Source organism: Protopterus annectens, chromosome 13.part0 (genome assembly GCF_019279795.1).
Source record: "Protopterus annectens isolate FY-2018-M chromosome 13.part0, PAN1.0, whole genome shotgun sequence".
NCBI lineage: Eukaryota > Metazoa > Chordata > Ceratodontiformes > Protopteridae > Protopterus > Protopterus annectens.
In genome coordinates this window covers 314,096,787-314,124,312 of record NC_056747.1, presented here as the reverse complement: position 1 = coordinate 314,124,312, position 27,526 = coordinate 314,096,787, and the positions used below count along the sequence as shown (strand labels likewise).

The 27,526-nt window shown below is 40.1% G+C and overlaps 1 protein-coding gene across 2 annotated transcripts in view; it reads left to right on the top strand.

Moving 5' to 3' along the window:
• Nucleotides 1–26,256, top strand: part of LOC122787285 (tumor necrosis factor alpha-induced protein 8-like protein 1) — an 87,864-nt gene extending 61,608 nt beyond the window's left edge. Inside the window, exons 1-2 of one of the 2 annotated variants that reach the window (XM_044053906.1) lie at nt 9,591–9,687; nt 24,218–26,256. In XM_044053906.1, coding sequence (XP_043909841.1) covers nt 9,672–9,687; nt 24,218–24,783 — 582 coding nt within the window. In that variant the 5' untranslated portion in view covers nt 9,591–9,671 and the 3' untranslated portion in view covers nt 24,784–26,256. Of the gene's footprint in view, nt 1–9,590; nt 9,688–24,217 lie in introns of those variants that run through there. The other variant, XM_044053907.1, reaches the window with a different exon arrangement.
• The last annotated feature ends 1,270 nt before the right edge of the window (nt 26,257–27,526 follow it).

Sequence of the window (27,526 nt, the reverse complement as noted above, 5' to 3'; positions counted from 1 at the left end):
TCAATAAGGCAACGTTGCTCAGTGCGCAACTAAGTTCCTCCTAGAGCAACAGAAAAGCTTGGAACGGTTTCACTGACAGCTGTTCAGGGAAAAACTGAGCTTTTAAGCTTTTGCTTCTGTTCAGGGTACTGCTAACCACCTCTGCTCGAAGAGCAGGACTGCACAAATGCAAGGCTTAAATACAAGTACCAACCAGGAAAGCACACAATAAGCCTTCCACCAGCAGTCCCCAACTTTGACAGGTTAAATCAGTGCACTTTTGCTACAAGGGTGCAGAAAAATACCTTTCTAATGTAGAATAGCTGGTTTGGAGCTCAAGTGTAACAAGACCACACAAACTGCAATGAATAGATATAATGTAATACAGTGCAATTAACTACTTAAAGCAGCAGCAGACCGTAAATTGTTTCTTGGAACTGCTATAGTGCAGTCAAAGTATACAAGAGAAGTGCAGAAAATACTTGGATCCCTTTTTTATGCTTCCTAGCTAAGATAGACCAGGTAAACACCTACTGCCACCAAATGAATGCTACCACAAACGTAAAAATATGGATACAGCAGTGTACTTTTAAACAACTTATAAAAGTGTGATTATTCAATAAAAGTACTTCACTTTGTATAAATGAGCCAAGAGCCACTCAACTGTACAGAATTTACAAAGGCACTAAAAATGAGATACTCACTGAACAACAAAATAAAAATAAAAAAAATAGAGAAAGCAAAAAACACCAACTGCAGAAGCATAAAAGCCCAAATTGTTTAATACTCCAGCGACTTGGCTAGAAAGCCTTTCACAGAGTTAACATCACAGTAGCACAAGCTACACTTAAATAACAAATATCACATCATTAATTAATTAACTAAAACAATTAAACACAAACTAATAATTAACAGTTAGTGCAGAAAAGCCTTCCACTCCAGTAACTGCTGCATCATCCTTAATCAGGACTTGTTCTAAAGTACATGCTTTTAAACTGGTTCAAGACCCAAAATGTACTGCATGAAAATGTGATGTCACAGGACTATCCAAATTTTGATTCTTAATGTTTCTAACATGTCTTGTATTCTGATTTTAAACATTTGTTTTAGTTTCTCCTTTATAGAAGAAACCACAAGGGCATGAGAGACAATACATCACTCCCTTAGACATACAGAAGAAAATTGCTGTAGGCTGAAAAAAAATGCCATTTATTTTATCAAAATTCCTGACCACATGAATACATCATTTACCACAGGGAAATATACCAGGATTTTCTAAAGGAATGGTTAAAATTTCAGTAGGCATAGAGAACAAATTATGAACAACCATGTCTTTTATATTTCTAGCTCTCTTTTATAACAAACAGTAAAGGAGTCGGGTAAATTGTTAATCCCAGACTTCCCTAATGTAAGAATGGCCAGTGATATCTGAAGATTTTTACTAACTCAGCACTATAAATATTGTAAGTAGTGACAAAATATATCTTTTTATCACTAGTATTTCCTGTGCGACTCCTGTATCTATTCACAGACTTCACATTATCTGTTCTTTGGAACCACACTAGTGGTATCCATTCTCAAGCACAACAATTTATTCACAGAATTGATAATTAATTCATTACTATATCCGCTTTGTTTAAAGGCTATAAAAGAATGCAAAATATTTTCCTTGAGAGACTGAATGTTATTACACAGCCTATTTATTCTGAGTGACTCGTAAGGCAAAGCCTTTAAAATATGGGGGGGGGGGGCAGCTGTTACTATCTAAAAAATAAAAACCATAATCAAATTTTTTTATGAATCTTTGTAATAATCATATTGTCAACAATATTTAATTCCAAATCTAAAAAAACAACAGAAATGCCTTTTTGTACACCATCAAATTGTAAGCCAAAATGGTTTTCCTGAAGAGAAGCTATAAAAGAGTTGACTAGCCATGCACCACCCTTACATAAAAAATTAAATCAATAAATCTGAGGCGTTGGAGTATTAAACAATTTTGGATTTTATGCTTCTGCAGTAGGTGTTTTTAGCGTTCTCTGTTTACTAAAAACAAGATAAGCTGATTAATAAGCCCTCCAGCCATTAAAACTACGTGCAGAAACCTTGTGGGTTTCTCTAACCTAAACAGACCAAGCTACCTCCCACTTGCCTCGATGTAAAAACAAGTTCTTGTCAGAATGTAAAAATACACTACTTGCTCCGAATTCATTATCTAGCTAGCTGTAGGATAAAGTAAATCAGTAGAACAGACGATGAGGCAAAATGCAATTTTTCAATATAAGCATAAGGAAAGGCAAATAAATAATTGAATACATCAACAGCAGTACAGAAAGGGAGGAGCTTATGAAGCTCAATTTACGCTAGGAGTAGGCAGTTTAAAAAGCAGTTCAACAAACTGGAAGGTGGTAGAGAAAAATGAGCAGGGAATCACCAGCAGTGCTTTAGTGTATGCAGGCTTGAAATATTCTGAGAAAAGACAAGGTCCCAGAAATTCGCTGTTTATTATTCGAGACTATTAAACATTTGAAATGTGCAGCTTAGATAATTTTAAGTGTCTACCTCTCAGATAGAACAAAAACAGTAGTCCAAGCAGATTTCTTACAACAGAAAACAAAATGGAGCAGGTAAATCAAAAAACAACTCTATCAGCAAGTCTCAGACAAAATGTAGATTTATTTCCTCAACCAGCAGGGAATCACCAGCAGTGCTTTAGTTTATGCAGGCTTGAAATGGTTTTAGAAAACACCTTCTAAGTTGTTGCCATCTACTAAGCTCCTTCCTTTTGGTGATGACAGTGTTGCTATGGAAAGGTTATGTAAGAACGTTTGTACTGCTTCCACCCTGTCTTTTAGGGCTATTAATTACCAGACCCATGTGACCAGGTATGTGTTGGCTGTTCTTTCTCAAGTAACTATGGTGGTGTTTGACCTTACTGATTCTGATGGGAAGGCTTCAGTTCTTTCCCTGCTTTGTTCCTCATCTCGGGTAGCCCATCATTACATAAAATGCAGTTATGATGTTACTGGTGCTTCTTCCAGTGCTGTTTCCTTTGGTTCTGTAATATGGCATTATTCTGGTTACGTCTTCTGGCTTTACCTGATGATATCCAAGCCAAGCTTTTTGTTCCCCCTTTGGATAACAAAAGTATTTTTGGGACTGTGGCTGCTGACTTGTTTACATCCCTCTGGGATAAGGTTGAGGCCTTGCAGGAACACAACATATTTTTGTCGCCACATTCCAGAGGAATTGCCATTCTATGTCTGCTTTTGTTCATAGGCAAACCCGCCCTCCTCCTAAGGGTAATAAGGGATCTAGATACAGTATTTCTCCATTTGAAAGTTGGCCTTCCCTTCGGCCAGGTCCCTTTGTCACTGTCTCTTTCAAATTGGCATCATATTACCTCATAGTTGTGGGCCCTGTCTTTATTCTTCAGGGGTACCTTTTAGTTTGGAATTACCTTTTTCCCCTTTTCAGGCATTCCGCAATCTCCTGTTGAATTACTTCCTCATTTCCTGGAGGATCTGCAATCTCCTTTTGGATTCCTCTCATTCCCCCACGCATGTAGGGAAGGGGTTTTACTCCAGAATATATTTGTGGCTCCTCAGAAAGAAGACACTTTAATTCTGGCTCTTTTTCAGCTCAACAACTTTTTCAAGGTTCCTTCTTTCTGGATGCTGTTCCTTCAGACCTTGTTTCCTATTCTTTCCCAGTCATTTTTGGTTTCTTTATACCTCAAGGATGCTTATTTTTACATTCCCTTTCACTCTGTGTTCAGGAAATTTTCTCTTGTTCTTCCTCACAGGTTCAGTTCACTGCTCTGCCCTTTGGTCTTTCTACTGTACCAAATGTATTCACCAGATGCCTCACTCCTTTCATTACTTTTTGCAGGCTTCTGGGGATACCGATTTTTCTTTATCTGTACAGCCTGCCCATTCACGCTCCTTCTCCTAGCAGTCTATTGCAGGATTTCCAGTTTATCATCTGCCTGTTACACAGTTTGGGATTCGGCATAAATCTCAAGGAATCAGTCCTGATGCCCTCCCGGGATTGTTTTTCTCTGGCATAGGCTTTAGACAGTTCCCATGTTGGCCTATCTTCCTGCTCCAAGGTTCTGCCTTTGACCTTCTTCCAGTCCCTTCTTTCTCTGTCCTCTCAGATGGCCATGGAGTTTTTCAGTGTTCTGGGATTTATGGCCTCCACTATTCCCATGTGCCCTAGTGCCAGCCTCCATTTGAGAACATTTCAGCGGTACCTCAGATCAGTGTGGTTTCAACATTGACACCCCCTGGAGCTCCCTGTTCCCTTTTCTTTCTGGTCTCAGACTTGAATTTCTGTGGTGAATTCATCAAGTCTCTCTGTTCAGGGCTTCCTTTCCAGGGTTTGATTCCTACTCAGGAACTCTTCATAGACACCTCTGATTTGGGGTGGGGAGCTTCTTGTGACCCACCCAAATGTCCAGGGTCTCTGCCCTCCTCATCAGAGGTCAGACCATATCAGTGAAAAAGAGATGAGAGCCCTGGCCCTTCAAGCTTTTCATCCTCTTTCCCACCCCGGCCACCTTTAAAGTCTTCACAAGCAGCACCCACTGTGATGTGGTGTGTCAAGAAATAGGGTGGTACAAGGTCTTTTCTCTTTTGCAGATTTAGCTGTTCAAGTCTGATCTAGCTATCAATTATCAATTGACTCTTCAGGTGGTTTACATTCTTTCAGAGCACAATCTAGTGCAGACTCTATGAACAGGTCCAGAACACTGACTCACGAATGGTGCTTCATAGAGATGTGTTCCTAAACACATAGTCCATAGGTGGCATATTCCTCTGGTAGCTCTTTTTGCCTCCACTCTGAACAGGCGATTTTCTCTATTCTGTTTCAGAGTTCCAAGTCATCTGACTTGAAAAGTGGACACAACAGTTTTCCCCTTTGAAGGTGATAGTTCTCTGTCTCCCATACTTCCTTTGTCTCCCATACTTCCTTTGTTGCCAGGGCTTCTCCACAAGGTCAGGCAGTACTCTCCAGAAATCTTGCTGTTAACTCCCTTTTGGCCCAGGTAGAATTTGTTCCCCCTTTCTCACTTGGCCAAGGGCAATCACCACAAATTACCTCAGTGGATCTTCTCACATAAGACAAGGGATCTCTTATCCATCCTCATCTATCCACACTTTTACTGACACTGTGGCCAATAGGGGTTCCTTTTAGGCACCCGTTTTCTGACCTTGTACTCTGTAGGAGGCCAGGAAACCCCGTACCAGAAAATCATACATGTCCAAATGGGAAAGACTACCTGTCTGGTGCCTCTCTTGCTATCAGGATCCCCTCTCTGTGGAGGTTCCTTTGGTTTTCTCTTACCTGTGTGATCTACTCCATGCTAGGTTGGCATATTCTTCAGTTAAAGCACACATTTCAGCAATTTGCTTGTCTGCCCTTGAATCCTCTTCTGGCCTCTCTGTTTGAGGTCAAGCAATTTCTTAAAGGTGTCCTCCATATGAGGGGTGCAGGGGAGCTTGCAGCCCTTGCAAAAAAAATAAATAAATAAAAGCATGCTTGTTTTGTTGTACTGATTTGTGGATGTAATTCTCAATACACTAGGACTAATGACTAATAGGTCAGTGGGCAAATAACTGTGGTGGATCCATGGTCAGAGCCATGTTTGTAGCTTATTCAGTGGATCTTATTGTAACTTATTAATGTACTACATTTAGTTGATGGTTAAATATGGTGTACCAAAGCACACCATTAATGTTCTGTTAGTTATGCAACCGCTGGAGAAGGAGTAAGAAGTGCACAATCCCACATACAACAACTAGAGGTATGTCCCTCCTGAAGTGACTGTGTCAATTTCTAAGTTTAAAGTGATTAAGATTAGATATGCACTGCAGCTGAGCTGCACAGTGGTCACAGTACAAAGCTGTGGAACATACTAGACAACCACATGCCACTGACTGTGTAACAAGCAAGAGGTTCATTGCATGTTTATCTGAGTGCCAGGTTTTAAAGGGTGGTGCTGTATGGAATGTTAAAGATTAGTTAACCTTTTTGATCCATTTACTTCCAGATGGAAACTGTAAATTGCCTTCATTGGTTGTTACATTTTCTAGGCTGAGGGTTAACTCCACTTATTTATTGTTGTATGGGCCAGCTCACTTTAACATCTAATGAAAACACATTATGGCATCTCTTCAATGAAATGTGTTTCTGCATGAAAGCTTTGTCTGAATAGATATTGTTTTGTTAGCACAATGAAGTACATTCCTGAACAGTTTGTAAGCCATTCCTGTTATTTAGAGCTGAATTCCCAATGGAAATGTGATCACTTGGTCTTTCTGTCATGCTGCAGCTGTTATCTCAGGATACAGAACAATGTTATACTTAAATCACAGTTTTTCATTAATATGTAGTATCAGGCTTACCAGGATAGAAACCTGAATGTTCTGTGATGTGATGATCTGACACACTCCAATGATTTATTCATAGATGAACTACGAAGTAGTAAACCTTTAGTCTTAATTTCTATTCTGAACAAACTTCGACCTCAGATTCCCAATTCCACGGTTGCTGACATGTCTTCTTAGTTAATGAGACCTTAGAATGCAACTCTGTACCATCTGAACACTCAGGTTAGTTGCATTGTTCCTCTTGTGTAAAGTTACACCAGTACATATGCATAGCCATTAACAGATTGTAGTTGGACAAATTTTAGAACTGTTCAGCAGGTTCTGTATGTCTGCATTTCTTGGTCCCTTTGGCTGGTTATTGTGTCCAGGCATTCACAGAATTACCAGTTTGCTAATCTTTACATGGTCATGCTTGGAATTCCCACATGGATTATGAATTGCTGGCAGGCATTGGACCACCAGGGTTTTATATTATTTGATGTTCTAACCCACAGGTAACTTGGATTAAAGTAGTTTGCAAATTGTTATCTACAATGCTGGTTTGTTTTTCAATTTCATGTCTTGCCACTGTAGTGCTGACATTATGTATTTTTCCTGTACTCAATTTACTACCATCACTCTCTCTCTAGTGTCCACAGCCCTTCCTTGCCTGTCTGTTAGATCCAGATTCATTCATTGATGCATGCTTCTTTGACATGATGGAGTAACTATGAGATAGGTACATTGTTAATCTATGCTTTGCTGGCATTTCTCATTTTGTTCTTCCAAAGAAAAGGGAATGTCAAACAGCAAACGCATGCCAATGAAAAATGTACATGCTGTCTGACCTTTGTCCAAGTCATACAGCCACAATAGCATTAGCTTACTAAAGTTCTTTCTCTGATGGCAGACCTCTGGTGGGTGTTGGGCAATGTGGAATCCACTTACTGCCCTTATCCTCACTGCAGCCCCTTTACACTCTTAAGTGTGAACATGCTTCTATGTGTGTGTGTGTGTGTATTTATTATAGTCTTTCATGTTGTAACTCTTACCCATGGATTTAGCTTTCAGCTGCAAAATTTGCAAAACAATATACGTTCCTGTTTGGCTGGCTACAGTGTAATTGACTACAGAGCAGGAGAGAAGTAGATGACCTGCATGTGGGAAAAATCAGTTCACAAAGCCTGGATAGTGGATAATCATTTCCCAAGGCTGGAGCTCCAAAAGAAATTAACAGACATTTTAGGCATGTGAGAGATGGCCCTTCCATGCTGCAGATGATACCTATTTCTCAGGAGTACTATTCTGATCAAATACAGTGGTCATATCGAACCTTGATCAGTGCACTTAACTGTGAAGGTGGCCACAGTGATATAATACAACTTATTTTTATTTTCACACACACCAGTTTTAGTAATGTGTCAGGCTTACAAATGCTGTAATGTTATTTCTCCAGATGTCTCAGAGTCAGACTGTTTCCATACTATATTAACAAACTGTAATTAAGCAACATAAAACAGAAAATTAACAAGTTAAATGGGAAGGAGGTTATAATACTCCAGGAGCATGAAACGATTCTGTTATCTACTATTGAAGCAAGTATTTCAAACAGTTGTACTGTGGTATTTCTTTCCTTTTTATGTCCCCGTAATGATTCTTAATCTCTGTGTAATGCCATGCTGTGATTCTAAAGTCTGTATGGAAAGCCCATACCAGCATTCCCTGGATGACCAGTTTAGCAAAGCCTAGTTTTTACTTTGAATGCATTCCCACTTGTATTCTTTAGCAAAGGTTTGTACCTTGGATCAGGTTCCTGCCTGGCAAATATCTTTGAGAGAGATGCACTTTAACAGCAGGTCATGGTCACAGCCAGGGTTGCCAGACGTCCCTATTTTGGGCAGGACTGTCCTGAGATCAGCAGCCTGATCCCAAGTCCCGCACTGCCGGTTTAAATCCCAGGCTGCCTCCACTTTGTTTTGTTTTTTTTTTTTTTTTTGATTGGCCCGTATCAAGCACGGGTCAATCAGGTCGCAACACGGAGTTTGTGTTTAATGCAGAACTGTGATGTTCCGCATTAAACAAAAGTAGCTCCGTGTTTAGCAATTTTTGATTGGCCCATATACTGGTATACGGGCCAATCAAAAAAAAAAATCGCAAAACAGAACTACTTCTGTTTAATGCGGAACTGCGATGTTCCACATTAAACAGAAGTAGCTCCATGTTTAGCGATTTTTGATTGGCCCGTATACTGGTATACGGGCCAATCAAAAAAATCTCAAAACAGAGTTACTTCTGTTTAATGCAGAACTGCAATGTTTTGCATTAAACAGAAGTAGCTCTGTGTTTATTTTTGATTGGCCCGGGCTGTGAAAGACCTTTTTTTTAGTCTTCACTTTGTCCCTACCTGGCCAGTCAGAAATCTGGCAACCCTGGACTCACAGCAGAGTTTGTGGAATATGTGGATGGATTCTTTCAAAAGTTTTCTCTTCAGATGATAACAGTGTAGTACAGACACAGATCCACTATGAAGTGATTAACCTCCCAATTTGAGAGTTTGATCTTTCTAATACTTTTAGGTCTCTTGATATAGGCAGAAAATTACCCATCAGATCCATAAGATGCAAACAAATCTATCTGAAGTTTGAGGTTAAGGCAGAGAAAAAGAAGTTGTTAATCTTCTGGTTCAGGGCAGTCTGCCGTAACTGTGGCCTTGAAGAAAGTATTACTAGAACAGTGTATGTGGCTTTATGGATAGTTGCATAGGAGCTGGGAAGATGTAAAACAGCAACTGTAAAACTCTCCTGGCTGAAGTAGTTGCTAGATACAGAAGTGTCATTCAGGAAGGCTATTTTAAGACAACAGAGTAAGTTCAAAAGTATTTTTTTTCCATTCTTTTCAAATCAAAAATCATGCCCCAAGAAGGACAGGAGTATGTTTTTTTTTTTAGTGATGCAATGAATAATTCTTTTTTGGAAACATACTGACCATGAGAAATGGTTGGGGGAGGGGAGCTCCCATGACACAGTTAAAGCAAAACAAAAAACAAAGATAACTAAAGAGAGGGAAAGTCAAAAGTTAAGTAAGTCAGGCAGTCAATAAGATAATGAAGATCTATCTGCAGTGGAACTAAATGACCTTACATTTCCTGGTATTTGCAGGCACCTACTAGCTTGCAGGCCCCTAATCCCTTGCGAGGTCCTCGTACTTGCAGGCCCCAAATCGCCTGTGAAGAAGATAGAGCTGTGTTATGAATTAGAATTTCTGCTTCAGTGCACGGCTCCACATCCTTCTTTCCATCCTGAATCAAAAGATGACTGAATGTTAAGGAAAAAAGGTATAGTTTAATTCACTATCACATAGAATTATGCTGTGCTTTATAAGCAGATTTTATACAGATATGGATACAAAGCTAGAAGTGTTTTATCATTTAAAAAAAATTCTATTTATGGAGCAGTATTCTTCAGTCAGGAAGTATAACAACAAATAAAGCCCTTGGTACCACAGAGGTAGAAAAATGCAGCCTCTTTGCAGAGAAAGCATTCTACAGACGTTATTTACTGAGAGGAATATCTAAAAACAGCTTAGTACAACAGCTGAATGCTTCCAGACCTACTTGATCTAGGGTGTGTGTGACAGAGACTGAGATGAGGAAAGAAAAAGCACTGTGCAAAGGGTTGAAGCATTTCACTATCCGCCTAGCCTTTAAACATTTGAGTATAATGTGGTTGCATAAAAGCTTGTCTCTCCGCTTCCAAATTCCCCTGCAAAAACAGATGTGCTGAGAAGGAAAAAAACATTAGCAGGCAAGTCACTTATGCGATAAAATATGTGCGTGTGTGTGTCCCTCCCTCTCACACTCCTCAGTCTGACTTTTGAAATATTAATTTTTTGGTTTCTCTGCTCTCTAAAAGCTCTGCATACGTTTTGGTAGAGGGGGTCCTAACAGCTGTTTACCTTTGTAGGCAAGAAACTGCACTTTCAAAATAAGGTTCAAAAGGAATAAAGTTTTTGATAGCAATATTCAAAAGGAATAGAGTTAGTGTGGGCAAATACATTACAGACACTATATGATAGAAAGCTGCTTTTATGAGAAAAATCTATCCACTGTTTGAATGCCGTTGTTTCAAGGTTTGTAGTCAGCTTCTTTAGTTAGACTTTAGAAAGTTTAGATCACTTGAACCCCTCTTTGCAACCCTGCCTTTTTCTGGCATATGCTGCACAGACCTCTCAGCAGTACATAGTTTGGACATGTACACCTATTTTCAGCCTTTATTTCCCCTTTTGTATGACGTACCTGTTTTTGGAAATGGTCATATTTTATGGTTTGATTTATCCAGTCACATGTTTTTCTGAATTCTCTTCATCCCTCACAACACTATATTTTAAAACTGTTTACTAAACAAGAAATCAGACTGCATGACCAACACACTGCTGACACCAATAATTTAAAGAAAAAAGGACCCATATATTAAATCTCCCTTTCTCAGAAACAAAAATAAGTGACTGTAAGTTGAGTTTTTACAAAATCCTTCATTACATTCTACAGATTTTACACAGTCGTCGATGATATGTTTATATATTTGTATCATGTGTGCCACTCCTCATTTGTTTTTAAGTAGTATCTCGCAATCCTACTGGAATTTGAAAGAGTTGTACTCTATTTGATATTCAGATTTTATGTCAATTAAGTACCCTAATATATATATTTATTTTTTTGGGGGGGGGCTAGATGTATCCACTATTTAAATAGGTTCAAAAGCTATTTTTAATGGCTGTGGATTGGGAGGGATGATACTGCATAAGGGATTCCCCAGAGATCATATTGTTGCAATTTAGCTTTCTTAACCTTAGTTAGGTTTGGCATGAGTGTCTGTCGACTTATCTTTCATGTAGTTCAGCCAAGCCTACTGCATTTTTCTTTGAGCCCCCTGATCATTTGTATCTTAGAACAAATGTCGAGTTCTCGGTGTGCTTAGAGTTCTCAGCTGTTGGCACTCAATGTATGTTCTGTAATATCTTCAACACAGATCTTAGGCTGCACGTCTTCAGAATCCTAAGGCCATAGTACTGTCGCGACCTCTAATTTACTAAAGAGTGACCCTTAGATGGTTTCAGTATTTGTATGCTGTTGTTGTTTATCAGAATCTTTGGAAGACTCGTTGCATACCAGATGCGCTATTGTAACCATGAGGTGATAAAGACTGCAGTCTGTTTTCTAACATTACTTTACCACCGATGACCCTCAATCTACTCACCAAACTTCTAAGTGGTTCACGATTTTGACATGAGTTTTCACTAACTCCTCAACTTATGCTGTCATATCTGTGTGGCCAGTTGCATTCTTTTTTCCACACTTTTTTAGAACCTCATGGCTGATCATGATTCCCCATATAGATTAACAATTTTGGACAATCTGTGATAGCTTTACTGAGGCTGAGGTCACTGGCAAGGACATGTCCATTCAGATAGTCAGTAGCGTTATCCAGTTTGTTAGTTTAAAATACCATGGTAAAAGCTTCTGGGTGTTCATGATGAGGCAGTGTTGGTATTTTGTACTAATACTCTTGTCATGAGAGGGAAGGCGGGAGAGAGGGCAGTAACATAAGGCTTAAAAGTGGTCTTCTGCCCAGTAGCTGTATACCCTGTGTCTGATATCAGATGATTTCTGCCTGGTAACTGGAATACCTTGCTGTCTGTCTGGTAACTTCTGCCTAGTAGCTGCATACCTTGTGTCTGTCAGGTGAAGCACTTCCTGTGAAACTGATGAGTCATTGTATTTCGTCTCATAAATGGCCAACAAATCTCATGCTTATTAAATGTTTTTGTCTAACTATATGCTTTGATAAACTCCATTAGCCTGAACTTGTGGATGAACTTTCCATGTCCCACAGCAAGTACTATATCAGCTGTTTAGGTGGGGTACTCTATGGTTTGCCATGGCAAGCCATGAGGCTCTGTTGCTTCCAGATACTGCCCTTACGTGAAGAAGCCAGAATGTCCAATACACTTTTTGAAATAAATAGTTGATTCAACTGATCCATTGGCTTAGACCTGGGAAATAATCCATTGGAACCAGCAAAATTTGTATTTTCGTACGGCTGCCCTTCTGGTTGCATACTGCAGGTTTAGCAGGCTGCTGCTAGAAGGAAAGGTATGTTTATTTTTGCATGTCAGTATTACGTTGACTGCAATTACAGTATTCATATACAGTAGAAATATATAAAACGTTAAGCCATTAGATGTGCCCAGCATGGTGCACCATTGCCTCAAGCTCATCAACAGTGCTGTATATAATCCGGGGCAGAAAGATTATTCAGCGAGTAACCTTTGGAGACCAAGTTGAGGGCTATAGAGATTTTGAGTGTCAGCCATAATCAGAAGACGGCAATTTATGATGTGAAAGAGCGGGATAGATTAGAGATACAAAAGTGCTGACTCATGGGGAGACTGAGATCTACAGTAGTGTAGTACCTTATTTTCCTGTTTTTCTTCAGATTTAGATTTTTGGGACTGCTGTACCCTATGATTATGCAACAGAATTCGGCTGTTGGCTGAAGATTTCGCCAAACCAAATGGATTTCTGATTGCCCCTATATTTGTTTTACTCTGTGGTATTGTCTTGAATGTGATTTGTCAAGCCATTACTTTTTGTTGACACACTGACTTTGCAGTGGAGGTTTAATATACAGAAGCCCATGTTAGCGTCATGGGTTATAGTCTATTCTGTGCAGATCTTGTCTTATTTCTGCATGCTATAGTTCATGTTTACTTTTGTGATGTTTATTACCGTGTCTCATGAGTTGGAATATTGGGGGGGGGGGGTTGTCTAGTATAGTTAATTTGTGGCTTGACATTCCTTTATTTATTTTGCATGTTCATAGTGAAGCCGTCATACTGAAACATTTATTTTCCCTTTATTGTGTGGAAATCTAGGTAGGACAAACAGTTAAAGAAATTTTGCTATAAGCACACACTGTTATACAATGATTATAATAATATACCGCTATCTACATTTATAGAAGCAGATCTATCTAGATGAGGGGAAGTATCTCGCAGAATGAGTGCAGTTTGAGATTGGGAGAAGATGCACATTCCCAGTGCTTTACTAGTTGTCCTGTTTTCTACTAATGAAACTGAATCAACATTTTTGGACTGCTGTCTTTTTGCAGTTAAATCAGTAGTTCAGAGAAAGCTAGGAAAAGTTAAGAGGTAGAGGAAAAGATGCTAAAAGCCTTTTCATCCATTTTGGTATGGGCTGTGAGAAATGCACTAATATAACCGCAGCCAGTGGAAAAAAAATAATACATTAAGCCAAATTTTTGCTACTTAGTTATTTTTGTGTCTGTGTGTTTATGCACGTGTCTTTGTTTTGTGGTGGGGGGGGGGGGGGGGCTCCGCTTCTGTACAGTGTATAATACAACAGTATTTTGTAACATCAAAGGGAAGCTCAAGGGTTTTTCCATAGTTTCAAAGAGCTTTACTGCTGCTAGTTGGAGAAAGTGCAGTTGTGTAAAATATTACCATAATAGCATATGTCCTTATCTTCACTGCTGTAGTATTCTTAACAGATGGGATTCCCTGCCGTGGAAGCCCAAACATCCGGCCAGTCTACCAAAGACTACCTGTTGCTTTTGAAAGGTACGCAGAACATCATCCAAATGCTCCTTGCATAGAGTAGGGCATAAAGGTGACATCCTGCCCTTCTATAATCAGAACTGAATGCCCCAGTAGGAACACAGTCCAAGAAACCTAAGCGGTAACCTGTATATCTAGGAAGGCAAAAGACTAGGAGTATGGAGGGAGCGAATACTGCAGCAGTGGAAGCAAGGACATCTACCATTATGTTAATATTGGTAAGCTTTTACACACCTGTACTATGTCCTTACATTCACTGCTGCAGTATTCTTAACTAATGGAAGAGTGCCAAAGCTCAAATCCTAAAGATCTAGGATGAAACAAAGCAAATAAATGACCAGATTTTCTGATATCCTTAGTATTATCCAAATAAACCCTGAATTGCCTATGCACATCCAAAGTATGCAGCACACTCTCACAGTCAGACTGAAGACAGGGGAAAAGGTAGGCAGATTAATAGACCGATTCAGTGATGGCTCATTAATCACCTTATGCATAAAAGAAGGGTTAGTGCACAAGGACACACTGTCCTCATGAAAGACCAAAAAAGGAATAGAAGCCATAAGGGCCTGCAGTTCAGAAACCTGTCTGGCAGAAGTGCGTGCTAACAATAGAACAGTCTTCAGGAACCAATCTAGCAAGGAAACTGAAGCAGCACGCTCAAAAGGAGCCTGAGTGAACTTCTCCAAAACAAAATTAAGATCTCAGGGAGGAGGAACAGGCTTCTGGGAAGGTCTAATATTAAGGACTCATTTAAGAAACTGTTTAACCTCAAATCTAGAAGCTAAATGAGGAGAAAAAGGCAGACCAGCAGTGATAACTGATGTGGGCCTTAATGGAAGAATAGGCCAAAGTAAGTGGGTCCAGGTTACAAGAGAAGCACCAAATAGAAAACCTCTTCCATTTGGATAAGTCGGATTTCCTAGTAATAGGTTTCCTGGCCTCCTGTAAGACATGCAGCATGTCCTCGGAAAAAAAGATGTCTGTGAGGAATCAAAATCCTATTGCTCAAAGTGTCAGTTGAAGAGTAAACAGGGGGGGATGGATGGAGAGATCTCTTTTCTTGTGTGAGTAGATCCACCCTGTGAGGTAACTTGGGTTGATTGCCCCTGGCTAGATGCAGAAGTAGAGGGAACCAGTGCTGTCATGGCCAAAAAGAGTCACCAACAAGATATTGGTAGCATCCTGTTGAATCTTGAACAGGACTTTTGGAATGAGAAGAAGGGGAGGGAAGGCATAAAGAGACATCCCCTTCCAAGAAAATGAGAGGCATCCACCCTCCACCCCAGAGGACCTGGGACTGCACAAAATAGAGGAAGTTGTCTGTTCAGAGGGGAGGAAAAAAGATCCACTTGAGAAGTACCCCACTGGTGGATAATGTCCAGAAATACATCCCTGTAAAGCATCCATTCATGGGACTGAGTTAAGGACCTGCTCAGAGTGTCTGTCACAATGTTCTGACTGGAAGGGATGTAAACTGCCTGAAGAGTCACTTGATACTAAGATCCCACACCAGAAGAGCCAACTGGCAAAGAAGATAAGATCTCATTCCTCTCTGATATACCACATCACTGTGGTATTGTCTGTGAACACCTTGAGACACCCTGGAGAGAGAAGAGGATGAAAGGCCTGAACAGCCAGCAGAAGAGCTCTCATCTCTGACACTAATGTGCTCCTTCTACTGATGAGACGACCACATGCTTGTACTTTTTAAAGAAGCAAATGTTTGCCCCCCCCCCCATCCCATGTCTGAAGCTTGTGAACAATTCCTTAGAGGGAAGAGGGGGATGAAAAGGGATCCCTGGATTCAGAGACAACTGCTGAATCCACCAGTGACGTTCCTGTCGGAGACGAGTTAGAGGAACTACACAGTCTAGAGGATGTGCATGTTGGAGCCATGCTGATTTCAGAGACCACTGAAACTTTCTCATGTGAAGTTTGGCCAGAGGGAGCATTGGAATGGTGGATGCCATAAAACCCAGAGCTCTCAAACTCCCTGGTGGCAATGGAAGCCAGAAGGAGAAGTTTGAACAAAAGAAATGAGAGTTAAGGCCTTTGGAGGGGAAAGATGCAAGCCTTGGCACAGTATGAATCCTGCAACTCAGAAAAACATGATTCCGAGGAGTCAAGAGAAGATTATTTTAAATTTATAGCGAACCCCAGGCTCTGACAAAGGGATTGACAAAAATGAAGATTTTGCAAAAGGGCCTCTGGAGAGGACATCTGAATCAACAGGCTGTCCATAAGGAAATATTTGGATCCCTTGAAGCTTGCAAAAAGCAATCACAGGATCTAAGCATTTGGTGAACACCCATGGGGCAGTGGAAAGGCCAAAGGGCAAAGCAGAGAACTGAAAATGCCAGGAAGCAACAGAGGCACACAAAAATGTCCTGAAAAGAGGAAGGATAGAAATATGGAGATCAGCATTGAGATCCAGAAAGACCATATAAGGCTGAGGGAGAAAGAGAAGAAACCAACTAAAGGGACAACATACAAAAGGAAGGCACTTTTAGAAAAGTGTTTATATGAGAGAGGTTTAGAATAGGTCTCCAAGTGCCCTCTTTTCTGGGCACTAGAAACAGTCTGGAGTAGAATAGTTTCCCCCTTTGGGACACAGGCAGCTTTTGAATAGTGCCCTGAGTGAAGAGATTTTGAAGGATCTCTGGGGGAAGAAGGGAGGTTGTTCTTGAGGAGAGGAGGACCAGGATTTCCACACCATGAAGTATCCCTGACGAATAATCGACAAAACCCAAGAATTCCGAGTGATCTGAAGCCAAAGAGGAATGTGGCTGGGAACAGATGGAGAGTCATACAGCAGGACGAGCTCATTTGGAACTCTTCCTACCTTTTAGTAGAAGAGCAGGATTGCCTATGAATGGAGGCAGGCTTAGCGGGGAAGTTTTTCTGAAATTTAGGAACAGAAGAAATGCACATGTTTAAGCTCCTGTAGGGCCTTAACTTTATCCTGAAGGAAATTAACCAAATCAGCAGCAACTTCCCCAAACAAAAGTTTATAATCCAGAAAGCATCCATCAATTTAGCTTTAATATTGTCAGGTAGAGGTTGAAGCCTAAGCCAAGAATACCTCCTCAACACTGAACCAAAAACAGCAGCCCAAGAAGAGGCATCTGCTGCATCATAACTACATTTAGCAGAATGACGAATGACTTAAAAGGAAGCCCTTGATAAGAAAAGAACAGATGTTTTACGCTCTGAGTCTGGAAAATCAGAAATAAGTTGAAAGGGTTGAGAAAGAAGAGCCAACACATGGAGCTAGACATGTGGGTCTGAATTAATACCCCTAAAAGCTATGGTAGCAGAAGTGTAAACCTTCTTGCCCAACCATTCCATAGTTCTGCTATCCTTGTCAGAAGGCCATAACTTGGCAAATTAAGTAACTGAGATGGCTTATCAAAGGCTACAGATACAACAGAGGGGTCAGCAGCAGGACATTTTATATAGGAAAGAACAGTCCTCAGGCACCCTATAAAACCTGTCAGGCTTCTTGTGAGCAGGAGGCAGAGAATCAGATGCATGAGAGGCATTGGAAAAACGATCCAGCAAAGCAGGCAAAACAGGAGGAACAGTCACAGGTTTAGGTAATGCCAACTGAATCAATGCATAGTACCTTTTATGGATATCAGAGACCTGAGGACAATCCCACTTAAAAAAAAATCCATCAACCTAGAGAGTGTGTCCCCAAAGGAAAATTTCCTTAAAAGGAACATCTGGCCCAATAAATTCCTCCTCCTCTGAACCATAGTCTAAAGGAGAAGGAATTTGAGTAGAATAAGTCAGGGATTCATTATCTATATCCGACTCATCTGCAGAAGAATCCTGTGCTCTAGGCCTTTTAAGGGGAGTAGAGGACCAAGGAGGAGCAGTAACCAAAATGCTTTGAGGAGGCTTTAAGGACGTTAAAACAGTACATAGCCCCTGAGTGAAGGCCTGTCACTCACTTTGTGAATCCCTAGGAGCAGAAGAAACATATTTAATTTTTTTGTTTCCTTTTTAAGGGAACATCCCCTCCAAAAAATTGAGAAGCCTCAGACTCAGGACAGCAGTCAACAGTCGAGAACCGTAGTAGGAACTTCTTCCCCAACCAAAAACTGAGGAACTGCCCTAGGCTCCACGGGTGGGGGGGGGGTTCCCCCTGAATGTCTGAGACAGATGCTTACAAGACCTCTTCATGCATGCTGCCAGCCAGACCCTTACCGGCCTCTGACATGGTTGCAGCAGAGAAATCTGACAACACAACTGGGCCAGCCTCTGGGTTTATAAAGACCTTAGGAAAAATACCTGGCAGAGGCTGGACAGCAGAAGTTTCCATTTTCACCTTCTTCCCTAACGGCTGTCCCTCTGGGTGGGAGATTCCTTCCATTGCATCTTTAGTGAGTAGCCTAAGATGCTGGTTCTCAAGATACAAGGAAAGGGAAGAAAGTCCACTGCAAAGGTTTTTCAGAACAAATGCCTAACAAACAGAACAAGACAGATGGTCATGAGAAGCATCTAAGCAAAAAAGACACATTGTGGCAATCTGTCTCCACACTGGCATTTACCCTTCTTGGATGACAATGACCCCAAGGAGCACAAAAAAGTGAGAAAAAACAAAATCCCCAATGGGGTACTTACCTGCAACTGCTGTAGAAGTCAGCAAACGGGTGTAGGTAGTAACTGGATAAGGAAAATGCATTCAACTGGCAGAAAACAGACAGCAAAGAAGTTCTGATTATGGTAGGCCTGAACGTCACATTTATGTCCTATGCTATGCAAGGAGCGTTTGGGTGATGTTCGGTGTACCTTGTAAAAGCAACAAGTAGTCTTTGGTAGATCGGCCAGACGTTCGGGCTTCCACAGCAGGGAATCCCATCTAAGAATACTGCATCTTGTATTCCATTACAGGAATGTCACTAAATGGCATACAAAAGGATCATATTCCAAAAAGCTTTTACTGCCATTTTTTTTTTCCCCCCAGAACTAATAGTTCAGGGAGTTTAGAAACAAGACTGCAAGTGACTTGAGTCTGATTAACTCCTCAGGTGCCGTGCCTGTAGGAGCTGATCAAGGAGGATGAAAGTGCGACTGCTGAAGAGATGAGGGAGAAAGGCAGCGCTGGCTTGCTACACAGGTGAGCACTAGGTTTACATGTAGTGGAGTTCTTAGCCAATGAAGCCTACACTGTGCATTTGAATTATGCAGCTAATGGAAATAATTCATGGTGGCAAGCTTCCTCTTGAGAGGCAGCAGTTTCAGGCTAGGAGTAGTTGTAGCCTAGGGGAGAAGGTACATTACCCCATAGGGTCAGCAGTCTGGCCTGTTCCTAAACGCCTAACTCCCTCACTGGGGGGAACTAAGGGCTGAGAGGGATTCCTGGGCAAGAAGGAATGAGCCTTCCGTCTCTCGCTTAGCTTGGTAATACCCATCTCCTGTTTAACAAGAATTACTGGGCCAGTTGCATGTAGTTAAAAGTGTTATCAGACAAGGTCCCCGAGGGAGAGCAAAAAGAAATGAACACTGCAAGGGAGCCATCAAACAAGGCCGTGGGGGCTAAAATAAATACTGCAAGGACAGTTATTCTAGTAACATTATTTAATTTTATTTCATGTAAACTTTGTCCCACTAGGCTACTGACTTCTTTTCAGGGGAGACCCAAGGTGGTATTCATAGTGTGTCAGGATTGTCTATTCATAACAAAAGTATTATTTGGAAGGACAGTTGACTAAATGGGTTAGGTCAGTATTAATCCATTTAACATCATATGTACCCTTTGTACAATATCACAACACATGCATGGATACATATGCACACAACTGCATCTACTTATACTGGGCACTCCATATCAGTGTCAGTAGTCTAGGAAAAGTGGGAATGGATGGTAGTAATAGGGCAGGTTAGTATGCGTCTATATGTGGGTATGTACACAATTCACATAAGGGGCATTCAGCAGTCTTGTAGGCTAGGGTAAGTGGTACTGGAAGGCAGGCAGATTACTGAAGAAAAATGATTTTTAGCAATTCATTATCTTGTGCTTAATTGTTTCCATTGTATAATCTTATATATTCACCAAGTTAATTGTTTTATTCTTATGTACCAAAGACACCATCTTTACAGGAGTAGTTCAGTGGCTGATTTATGAGCAAATAATTATTACAATTTAACTTTGATGAATTGTATAGTAGCCCTGGAGTCCATGTCCTTTGCAGCACACAGCACTTAACAGTAGCTTGACACACTTGTGAGAAGGTGTTAATAGTTACAGATGCATTATCAATACTAAGTCTGTGGAATATCACACAGACTTATCACTTGTGTAATTGTACATCAGTCTGCTTTTCTGCTGCATGTTTGCTGTCCATGCTGTCTCTTACATTAAACTAGTAATCCACATCCCGATCTGTTGTACTTCCTGCTTTGCTTTGTTTACTTAATGCAACTGAAAACTTGATGTGTGGTGCATTTTGGGGGTAATGGTGACTGTCATCCTTTTTGTCCTTCAACCACAAAATAAACAGATGACAGCATGCACATCTGTTGAGCATAGTAACAGTCATTCAGTCCCTAATTTGCACATATCGTGTGTCCTAAGAAAGTAGGTCAAGTATGGGTTTGTGTTGGAAGTTGATCCAAAAACAATCACCACCTGTTAAAACAACATAATATGTATACTGTAAAGCATCTCTGTCAGCATGTTATGTAAAGCACACATCAGCTTTTATGTGATGAAATGAAATGTATGATTCAATACTATGTTTATTAATCCAACAGTACAGTGTATTTCATTAATCACACAAAGTAAACCCAAACAGTTAATTTATCAGTTTTTCGTCCCTGTATATTTTTTTAGTCTGGATTGTTATTTCTTATTCATTTTAAGAGGATGCAGTAACTGCATAGTTTGCCTGTGTAGTTCACACAATTTACATAGGTTTTATGACTGGGCAGTCTCGGAGGTGGCTATGAAATAAGGTTTAGCCATTTTAAGTATTTTTGGCAAAATGGTGAGCATTGTTTTAGTATTGTGTAGTGTGAGTTACGTTAGGATATGTTATTTTTGTAATTTATATACATTTTAGAAAGGTGAATATTTTTAGTGTGGGTTTTAGATTTGTGCTTATTTTGCCAGGGAATGTTGTTTTTCAGTTGGATGATTGTTGTTTGTGCTCTGTTTTATTATTTTTTGTTAAAATTCTGAATTTCTCAGCCAGAAGCTTGATTTTTATGTGGGTGTTACAGTTTTTAAAGGGTTTGTTTGTGCAGCATTTTGATTTTTTTCTTTAGTAGAATGAACAAAGATTGGTTCCAATATTTTAACACAATCCAACTCCAATAAACATTAAAAATACAGTGTATGTTATGTAGCATCTTTCTAGTACATTTGGTATAAACCAGTCTGAGCTAAAGCTTCATAACCTCAAAATAGGTTTACTTACAAGGATAAAAGCAACTGGGGAATAAACAGAAAACATGATTCACTCCTTTATACTCTGTTGAAATTTTCAAAGTCGGTTCCACAAGTTCACTGTTCCAAAAACACACAAATTCACCTCATCTCAAGGTGGTGGTTGTTTTTATACAGGCAAAACATTCAGCCTAATTGTAATGGGCTTCTGACACATGCCCCTATAAATACATGGGCTGCACCCTGGGAACCTCTCTTGCCCTTGTGTAGACCACTTACTCTACATTTATACCGGACAGAAAATTCCAGTTTCAGGAGACTTTCCCTCATGATCTTTGCATACCTTTTCTTTTGTTGTTAAGGATTTGCAAAGGACCTTAAATGTATACAGTAAATTGAGGTGTGTGATGTCTAATCCTGACTTAATGGAATGTCCGGTGGTGGTCACTAGAAAAACCTTGAGTATAGACCCTTCCTGCCAAGAGCTTTTTGCCCCCCCCCCGACATTACTCAGAGCCTCTATGCCCTTCACACACACATTGCATATCCAGTGTGAGTCTCTCCATTACCCACCCTGGTGGTGATTACTGTCCTTGCCCCCCAGCCCCCCCCCCAGCCACACACACCCTAACAGTATTCTGTGCTCCATGCACCCTGCCAATAGGTTTGGAGTCTACATCAGTTTGGCAGCCAGTGGAGGACCCCCATTCTCTCCCTACCAAGCTCCTGCCTAGGATTTTATTTCCATCAGTGTTCCTGTCCGGCTGTCAGAATCTCTTGTCTAATACCACATGTCTGGGAGTGATGGGAGCCACCCCACTCCCTCCTTTTTCCGCAGCAGTTGGTGTCTTTGTGTTATTTACAGCCCATCAGTAACTGGAGCTACATCCACCTGGTGAATGATCATTGACTTTGCAAATTAGCTGTCCCCACCCCCAAAATTATTGGCATTCCCAGCCACAGGTAATGGAGGGTATTGAACCGACTACTTTATTGCCATGGCTGTCAGAATACTATACCAACAAAGAAACAATTGCTGTACCATTATGAATGCTCCATAGACTGGAAGGGGAGGCATTGTTTTGTTTAATTCTCATCTATAAGGAGGGATGGTTCCTCTCAATGCCCCCATTGTGTCTTTCATAAACGCAGTGGTGTAAATGGGATGGTAGCCCACATGGCTAACAGAATTTACAATTGATCAGTCTATCTACCAGTGCAGCTATCTGTGCGTGTGTATAACTTTCTACCTACCTGTCGTTCTACATTAAAATAACATCTGAGCATGCAGAAAAATTCATACAGCTAGTGTACCATTACCTGTCCAAGTAAACAAAATTAGAGCCAAGCCACATGGGGAAGAAAGTGCAAAGGTAGTTGCTAAGCAGCCAACAACTGTTGTCTACTCACATCCCCATTTTCTGGACCTGCAGTTACAAAGGGTCCAGTGTTCTCCATTATGATGACCCTGCATACCCCATTGCACATTCTGAATGCAATCTGTCTTCCACCCATGTTCTGAGCTGCCTTTTCATACAATGATCACCAGTTTAACCCTGTACATTCACCAGCATATCTGAGTGACTGTCATACTATAGACACAGTTTTGAACACCCAGAACATGCTAACCCAGTTATTTAATGAAGTAAGTGAGGCTCGTTTTCAAGCACAGTACCGAATTAAGATTGCGCTAATGTACCATACTAAACACCAAGTATTCCACCACTCCTGGTTAATCTCATCCTCTCCCTGCTTCCATCGCAGAGTCTGCCATATGTCCTTTGCTGGGTCATTGCTTGTAAATCCTGTCCTGGAACTTCTGAACATTCAGAGACTGAAACTAAATATTTTTAATGTATATGTACTCGTATATCTTTTTTAGGGCATGTTATTCTTTTCAGCCTGACTTGCTGTGAAATACTTAAATTTACATTTTCATTTATAAAAGTATGCAGAGTTGCTCTTTATTTAACTGACAGTTTTTTTAGGACTGCATGAAGGTGTCGTCCATCTGTACCTCGTCAAGGCACCATTAGTAAAATGTTTACCTTTACTTTTACAGGAATCTGCATGTACCTTTAATCTGCACTATGTACACTAGAGCACATATGTATTTTAGCATGAGTGAATATATGTATATGTTTCTAATAATTGTAACATTGTTTTTCAAGATCATTTGTTTTTCATTAGTACTGCAATTGTACATAGAAATAATTTATCATAGTAAATGCCTTATCCTCAGATGTTTGTTGTACTTCAGTGTTACCTTCACTTCATATAGTGTATTAGTCTCTTACATTGCACCCTTTGTACACCAGTCACAGTGCTGTGGATATAAATGTCCTGTCCTTCACTTCCTATTTCCCATCATCCCTATAGGACATTGTGTTCATTTGATACTGCTGTACGGTAATGAATCACTTAAGGACTTTCTTTGCCTGACTTACCAAACTGGAGGGTAGTATACTAAAAAAAAAAATTGGATATCTGTTTTGTTTCTCTTGCCTTTTAGAAAATAAGAGCAGAAACTTCTGCAGTGTAACCAGGTGAAATCATATTTTTGTTTAACTGACACCTGGAATTTGAATTTGTAATGCTAAAAAAAAGCAGTTTTGTTACTTTTTGTGATTACAAACTGATTGCAGCCTTCTCTGAGCTATTGTCTTGTCACCAGCATTGAACAAACTGGGATCGTTTAATCACCAAATTCAGGGGCTAGTACAACCCACAAAACATAAAAGTACTGACCGCAGAGACAACCTAAGTGACAATGTGGGAAAAGATGTGTGTTTATTGTAGTTAATAAACGTTTTTTTGATTCTTATTGCAGATAACATGGATGCCTTCAGCACCAAGCACCTGGTCATGCAAGCTCAGAAGAAGCTGCTGAGCAAGCTGGCATCCAAAACTATGGCCAATGCCTTCATTGACGACACCAGCAGCGAGGTTCTGGATGAATTGTACCGAGTTAGTAAGGAGTACACCAGGAATAAGAAGGAGGCCCAGAAGGTCATCAAAAACCTAATCAAGATTGTCCTCAAATTAGGGGTGCTGCTCCGAAACAATCAGTTTAGTGCTGATGAGCTCATGATTGTGGATAGGTTCCGCAGGAGAATCCACACACTAGCCATGACAGCTGTCAGCTTCTATCAGATAGACTTTACATTTGATAGAAGGGTCATGGCCACCATTTTAAATGACTGCAGAGACTTGCTTCATCAGGCTGTCAATCGCCACCTGACAGCTAAATCACATTCCAGAATCAATCATGTGTTCAACCATTTTGCAGACTATGACTTCCTCACTGCCTTGTATAGTTCATCAGAGCCATATCATTCCCATTTGCAAAAGATCTGTGAAGGAGTAAATAAAATGATGGATGATGGGAATATCTGATTTCATCAGCATTCTCTGGTTAGGCTTCACTTTGTGAGTCTCTTAATGTCTAACAAATTTGTCCTTTCGGACCATGATGTTGAACCATGCAGTAGTATGAGAGGTGAAAAGTATCTTGAAAAAGTGCACTTAGCTTTTTCTGTTGTGTTAAAGATGCAATGTATTGATAGCCTGTAATTGTGTAGGCTAACAAAAACTGAAGAATGCCACTACTTGTCTTGGGTTTTAGAAAACACAATTGCTTTTCTTGTAAGTACCACTTTAATTCCATCTGAGCTATGGGTCACTAAATTTGATGAATTTCTACATACCATTAGGGAGTGAAGGTTCTGCATGTCATAAACTGAACCCTGTAACATCCTGCCATTGTCCTCTATAAACTGACTTTTAACTGTAGGATTCTAGTGTTTGGTACACCGTTCTAGGAAGATATCTGTACTTATATGCAGGATATCTGTTTTATTGAATAGTTGCGTCTGGGAATGGATTGTTGATAGACAAGAGAGATGTACCCAGCCATCAACCTTGCAGTCCCTGGCATTTTTCTTGTCTTCTACTGTGAATCTTCTTGTACCTGTGTGGAAAGAAATAGGATTCCAGCTTTGTGAGTGATAATTGTGATTTGTCTGCCTTCCAAACTTCCATGGAATGGTCAATGTGAGGAGTGCTTTAAAGTTAAACAGATTATATTCCTCATCTGCTGTGTGCAAACTTTAAGCTTCTGCAACATACGTGAGTTCATCACTTAAATCTGAGAATTTTGCAGAGCAACCTTCAACTTGTCTGCCTTTATCATGAGCTGCAGAATTAGTGTACATCTCCAAGCAAGTGACATTACTCCATTTTTTATACCTGGAAGGCTGCAGCGCCCATAGTGTTTCTTTTTGTCCCACACTATGCTTAAACTACTTGCAGTACCTGTGTAAATATTTCACAAAACTAGAGAGTAGCTACATGTAATGTCCAACATCCAGCATACCTCTCTAGGTACAATTTGTAAAGTAACTGCCTTTAGTCTAGCTGTGTGATGTTCCTGAACTGACTTTTACACTTGGGGTGATTTAAAAACCTGAAACCATGTTTAAATGAGACATGGGTAAAAAGTGTTTTTTATGTTTTAAGTGATTATCTGAAGCACTGTTGGCTACAGCTTTTCACCTGTGTTGTCTATTTTGCCTGTAATAAGATGAGGTAGTTCAGGATGATGGTGGAGTACATGCATCCAACTACAGCTCTTCCTTTATAGACTGAGACACTGCAGCTGTAACTTTTTTGTTTAAAAGACGTAATAACTGTAATAGAAGAAACATTTGTTTGAGAATGGATTTTTATATTCATTTTACCTTTTTTATTTATTTGTGTAAATAGTATATGCTTCCAGATGTTCTTTCTTAATCATATGCAGCTGTAAAAAGTTGCAGAGAAACATTTTTGACTGTCCTTAAAATAAAATTTTTCTAACTAAAATAAAGATTTATGACCTGTGTGTTGTAGTTGCTATATTTTTAACCACAGGAGATTTCTTCGTGCTCAGTCCATTAAAGCCAAACAATTTGGAAACAATTAAAAGCGCTCAAAAGGTAACATGCAGGTCTTCCTGTATGTTACATTTATTGTTGGAGAGGGCCCCCGTGCACCCTTGTGGCAGGAGAGTGCAGTCCAATTGAAGGTTGTTGGCACAGGGCTCAGTTTTGAGCTTTTTTTATTGGTTAAATTGTTTAATTCAGTTTGCTCACTGTTTTAACACAGCTCCACAGATTTAGGCGACCAGCCACTGTTCTGCTGTATTCATCTGTGCAAGCCAAGGAGTCTGTTGCATTCGCCTAACCATAAGTACAAATGTATACTGTATTTTGCACTTTTAAACTGTATTTTTGATGTATTGCTGATTTTTTAAAAAATGTTCTTGCTGATTTATTGCGCTTTTTTCTACTGTAGCGTAGACTAGATTCAGACCTGCGGAATCTGGTTCTTTTTGTTAAACTGAGAACTAAACCAGGCAGTGTTTTGTTGGAGCGGGGTCCCTGCACCCTTATGGCAGGAGAGTGCAGTCAGCACTCATCTGATTAAAGGACAACCTCACCCTTAGACTCATATTAATTTCATCATGGTTTGATGTTTCCATTTTAACAGCACTCTGGGACTATTTAGAGCTTTTTAGATATTTTTAGATGCAATTTCTGACTCTGACCACATGGGGGCTGGCATATTGAAAAAATTCAGACTGTTTACTCTGCCTCTAAGTATCCCAGAATGCATTGTTTGTCTCCAAAAAATTGCATCAGATCTGCCACGTTTTCCCTTAAGCTGCTGTCACTTCATTGACTTAACAGGCATTCACTGCAGTCTTAAAGTCCCCTACTTTTGGTTAAAATGTTATCCTTTCAATGACTACTTCAAACACAAGCAGTGCAAATGCTACAGAACAGAACTGAAAAGTGCATTTTATTGCTCTTTCTTCTTAGAAATGCTAACTTGCTTTCTTTTGTGAAGGCTGAAATCTAGTTCCTCAAAGCATCTCCCCTCCCACTTCACACCTACCTTCCCTAGCTGTCAAAGATCTAAGGGTAATTTGACCCATTATCTGCATGTGATTGACAGCTAACAGCAGGTGACCAGACTAATGTACTGTTTTCTTGTCAGCCTTTCCCTCCTTACAGTGGGAGACTTTTTTTTGTTGCACTCCTCCTGTCAAATTTAAAACCAAGCTACATAGCACTATCAGTAATCACCATTTTGCTAA